At 40.4% G+C, this 4188-nt stretch overlaps 1 protein-coding gene across 2 annotated transcripts in view; it reads right to left on the bottom strand.

Moving 5' to 3' along the window:
- The window catches only part of LOC106807215 (gamma-aminobutyric acid receptor subunit beta-like), a 64516-nt gene that overhangs the window by 38386 nt on the left and 21942 nt on the right, over positions 1–4188 (bottom strand). For both annotated transcript variants that reach the window (XM_014809512.1, XM_014809504.1), the window contains exon 3: positions 4112–4179. In XM_014809512.1, coding sequence (XP_014664998.1) covers positions 4112–4179 — 68 coding nt within the window. The remainder of the gene's footprint in view (positions 1–4111; positions 4180–4188) is intronic.

Here is a 4188-nt window from a genome sequence, read left to right as displayed (position 1 = left end):
TTAGATTTTAATTTCCAACGTGACTATAGAATTGGTGTGTTATAATGTAGTAAATAAAAAGCAGAGGACGTGTTAATGTTAAACAGTGGTTACTTTCTCTATTCCACGGGTGTCATATAATACAGGCAACCCCGCGTATAAGAACCAGTGATTAAGAACCTGGTAGGCTACGATTTTCCCATTTAGCCCCCCTTGACATAAGAAACCTGTTTTAGCTGCAAATTGAAACCAGGTTCTTATTTGATAAAATTCAGTTAACACTTAAAAATTCATAAATCAACTAAAACAATCTCTATCAAGCAATGAAAATGAGCCAAATCTCTTGCAATTTCACTTCACATATAGATACTGTATAAGTAAATATAAGTAAATATAAATATAAATTAATATTATGTAAATATATATATATAAAAATCTAGTTTTGTTTTGTTGATGTTTATTAGGTATAAAAGTAAAAATAAATAAGATAACCTAGAATAGGGTTTGTCTAGATTGCAGTCATTTAGACATAGGCCTAATTATATGCATATCTTATATAAACAATAGGCCGCACCAATATTCTACCAGTAACAAGCATCTTTTTTTCTTAAGAAAATAAGAATCTATTATTTTAAGAAGCTAAATAGCCTAATTTCCTAGTAAACGCCAATTATATAAGAATATTTTTAGGCTAACTTGGAAAATGCAGGTTCTTACGCGGGTTTTTACTGTATCGCGCCCATAATAAAGCCGGTAAAACTGCTCCCCTGTAAAAATACAATCATAAATTGTCTTATCAAATGTATCCAAATATGGATTATTCCAGATGGCTTTATATGAATGATTTCTTTTAATCTGCCTTCATCTACCGTTGGATACCGAGCGTGGATCTAATTTACAAACGCGTCTGTGCAGAGAGGACCTGTGCAGAGAGTTGAGACGTATTGGAAATAGATAGAACGGTCAGTTTAATTGACCAAGCCGAGCGTAGGCCTATGTGAACGATGCATCGCAGCAAAATATACAGTCAGACACTGATTTCCGTGGAACCTATAGGCTATTTTCTGAACACGTGTTGTGCTTGGCATCAAGGTACATGTGCTTGGCTCACCTAGTCTGCATTTCTACATGCGTATAGCTGGGTCTGTGTGGGCGTAGACCGTGAGGATAAGAAGTAAGTGGTATATAACAGCTATCCAGGGTAGCATGTGTGCGGTTAGCTCTATACCGGTGTAGCTAGAGCTAGTTTGCGGTATAGTAAGGCGCGAAGGATCGTTGTCGTATAATGGCGTATAATATGTGCCCGAGGTAACTATTTGATATGGTTAGGGTTAGGGTGTAGGGGTTACGGTTAGGGTTAGGGTTAGGGTTAGGGTTAGGGAGTAGGCGTAGGCGACATACTCGCCGACACTTCGGGTACTATATTCGGGTACATATACGACAACGACTCCTTCAGCTATAGTAAGCTCGCGGGAGAGGTCTGATAGGAGGAAGTAGCGGCTTGAAGGTCGAATGCGCAGGTGTAGCCAAGGAGCATTCTCATGAGGACGACCTACATTTGTCGACGTCGCAGCAGTTCTCACTTCGCTGCAACACCGACAAATATACTACATATTTCACACACAAGGCAGCTCTTGAAATTTTGTCTGTCAACGTAATATGCAATCTGCTGTGGTGAGGGCTAATTTCATACCGGGTTACGCAGTCTGCGTCCGATATCCAATAAAGGCTTCATTAGCGAACGGTATTTATTCGATTCTTTACTAATTGCAGTTCACCTACAGGGTAAAAACATCTTACCGCCTTATTCAATGCTCATGCCGAACTTAAAGTGCAGTGCGCCGAGTTAGTCCGACATATATTTGATACCCACTATGTGGTAAATGCCTTGTGGTTTCCACCGACTATTCCATTTTCCGATAACGATTTTTAGATGCCTTAGGTTGCCGTTGCCATTGGTTTCAATTGAGTCCATTTGAATTCCATTTGGCCACAATTTAGTTAATCTTCACGGAACGTGCAATTATTAAACACGCTACGAGACCTATTATAATACATTAGTTTTACTGTTGTTCCGGCCCTTCATCCACTTCGGGTGCAAACCCCGGGGGATTTCGCGAAGTTAAGAGGCTTTTGGAATTACGAATGTTAAATGATCTTACTTAGCATAATAACGGCCGACAGACGCGGCAAATATTACGATGAAGAGATGACGACGATGAAAATGTTGATGATGATAATGATTTTTAGGATGATCGAAGTCGTTTAGATTGTAGATAACGTCGTTTGATACGTTTATCGCTGTAAGGCTGTTGCTTCCAGTAAAAATAATATACAGTGCTATTTTTAACCGTTCGGTGATTATTAGAAAAATATTGAACCCATGATTTTAAAACAACTTCGTGCTCGATATTCATTCTACAATTTTTCACGAAGACATAGTTGGGCTAGTCTGGCTTATTGTACCACATCAACGATAAAATACAGTGCTCAGTATTACATCTTACGCTTTCTTATTCAGATAATATTTAGATTTTAATTTCAACGTGACATAGTATTGTGTGTTATAATGTAGTAATGAAAAGCAGAGGACGTGTTAATGTTAAACAGTGGTTTCTTTCTCTATTCACGGGTGTCATATAATACAGCAAAACCCCGCGTATAAGAACCTAGTGATTAAGAACCTGGTAGGCTACGATTTTCCATTTAGACCTCCTTGACATAAGAACCTGTTTTAGCTGCAAATTGGAAACAGGTTCTTATTTGATAAAATTCAGTTAACACTTAAAAATTCATAAATCAACTAAAACAATCTCTATCAATCGTGGTGAGGGAGATACGACCAGCATCGTGACGATTCGCAACGAACGCTAGATATCATCTTCCACTACCCTTTATTGGCAGTGACTCCGTTCGGTCGTTCCTTTCCGGTTCTTACAATAACCGCGAAAGATGGCCGTCATTATACTGGCGGGCGACGCGGGGGGTTCTCTCTCCAAACGCAAGCGATAACTTCACGAATTCGTCTCGGCGCGAAATGTAAGGAAAACGATCGGCAATGCGAAGCGATCGTCTGCACCATCGCCCCATTCATCGATAATGATTCGCGTTTCGCCGTGCAAAGCACTCCGCGTATTGGAAATGACATGACGCGTTATTAGGCACACAATCAGGACATAATGTTAGCGCTTAGAATAGACTGGCTCCTTTTAACTCCACGCGGCTAAGCTCGCACGTGGATTAAAGACTCACGGTGTCAGTCTAAGAATCGACGTCATCATCTCGCTCGTGGATCGCAACGCGCGCGCAATTGCGTGAAGCGAATCGAACGTCGCCGTGTAACACGTGTATGTGTGCCGCTGCTGCCCCAGTGTATGGTGTCTTCATTCAGCGATGTTAATTATTCACGCGACACACATGAAGTGGGAACGTTGCCGCCCAAGCGAGCGCATCGGTGTCGCCAACAAGCGGACCCATTGACGTACGGTAACTGAAACTCGTTCACTCACGACCGCAACACGCGTTTCCTGCGCGCTATACACTTCGCTGCGGTTAATGAAAGCGCACGCTGTAATGGCGGCAATAGATGAAACGCAACGTGGCGCAGATCGAATGGCGCAACATCAAAGTGAATTCCGTTTCGTGAAATGTGGCACACGTGGCGGTTTTTTCCGGGAGGGTATTTGGTATATGCCGGTATATGGTTTTCACGTTTACTATAAAGGTATAGGTGCGTATGTGTACGCATGTTGTATATTACATTTACTGTGGCAAATACTAATTATTACTAGTTGTTATATATAACCGTAATGTACAAACATAACTAGTAATACCATCATGATCATCATCATCATCATCATCATCATCATCATCATCATCATCATCATCATCATCATCATCCCTTCCACACATTACTACCACCAAGAACAATAACAAACAAACAATAAAAATAACAAAAGCAACAATTGCTAATCAGCAACACCAGCCATGCGTTTTCGTGCAGTAGCTAAAAATCTCCTAATACTCTCAGAAAGATTTAAATTGCAAATTCTCTTATAAGTTATTTAAAATGAACGCATTTCGTGAGTATTGCTGAGACAACAATTGACATGCTTTAGCAATATCGACATACCATATTGACTTCGGATATCGTGTCAAATGACGCTATTTCTACTTCCATATCAACGGGCAAATGCGGACCTGAAATGA

The sequence above is a fragment of the Priapulus caudatus genome, unplaced genomic scaffold, assembly GCF_000485595.1.
Source record: "Priapulus caudatus unplaced genomic scaffold, Priapulus_caudatus-5.0.1 Scaffold10, whole genome shotgun sequence".
Lineage (NCBI taxonomy): Eukaryota > Metazoa > Priapulida > Priapulimorpha > Priapulimorphida > Priapulidae > Priapulus > Priapulus caudatus.
The sequence above is the reverse complement of the archived record's forward strand: the minus strand, read 5'-3'. Positions and strand labels throughout refer to the sequence as shown.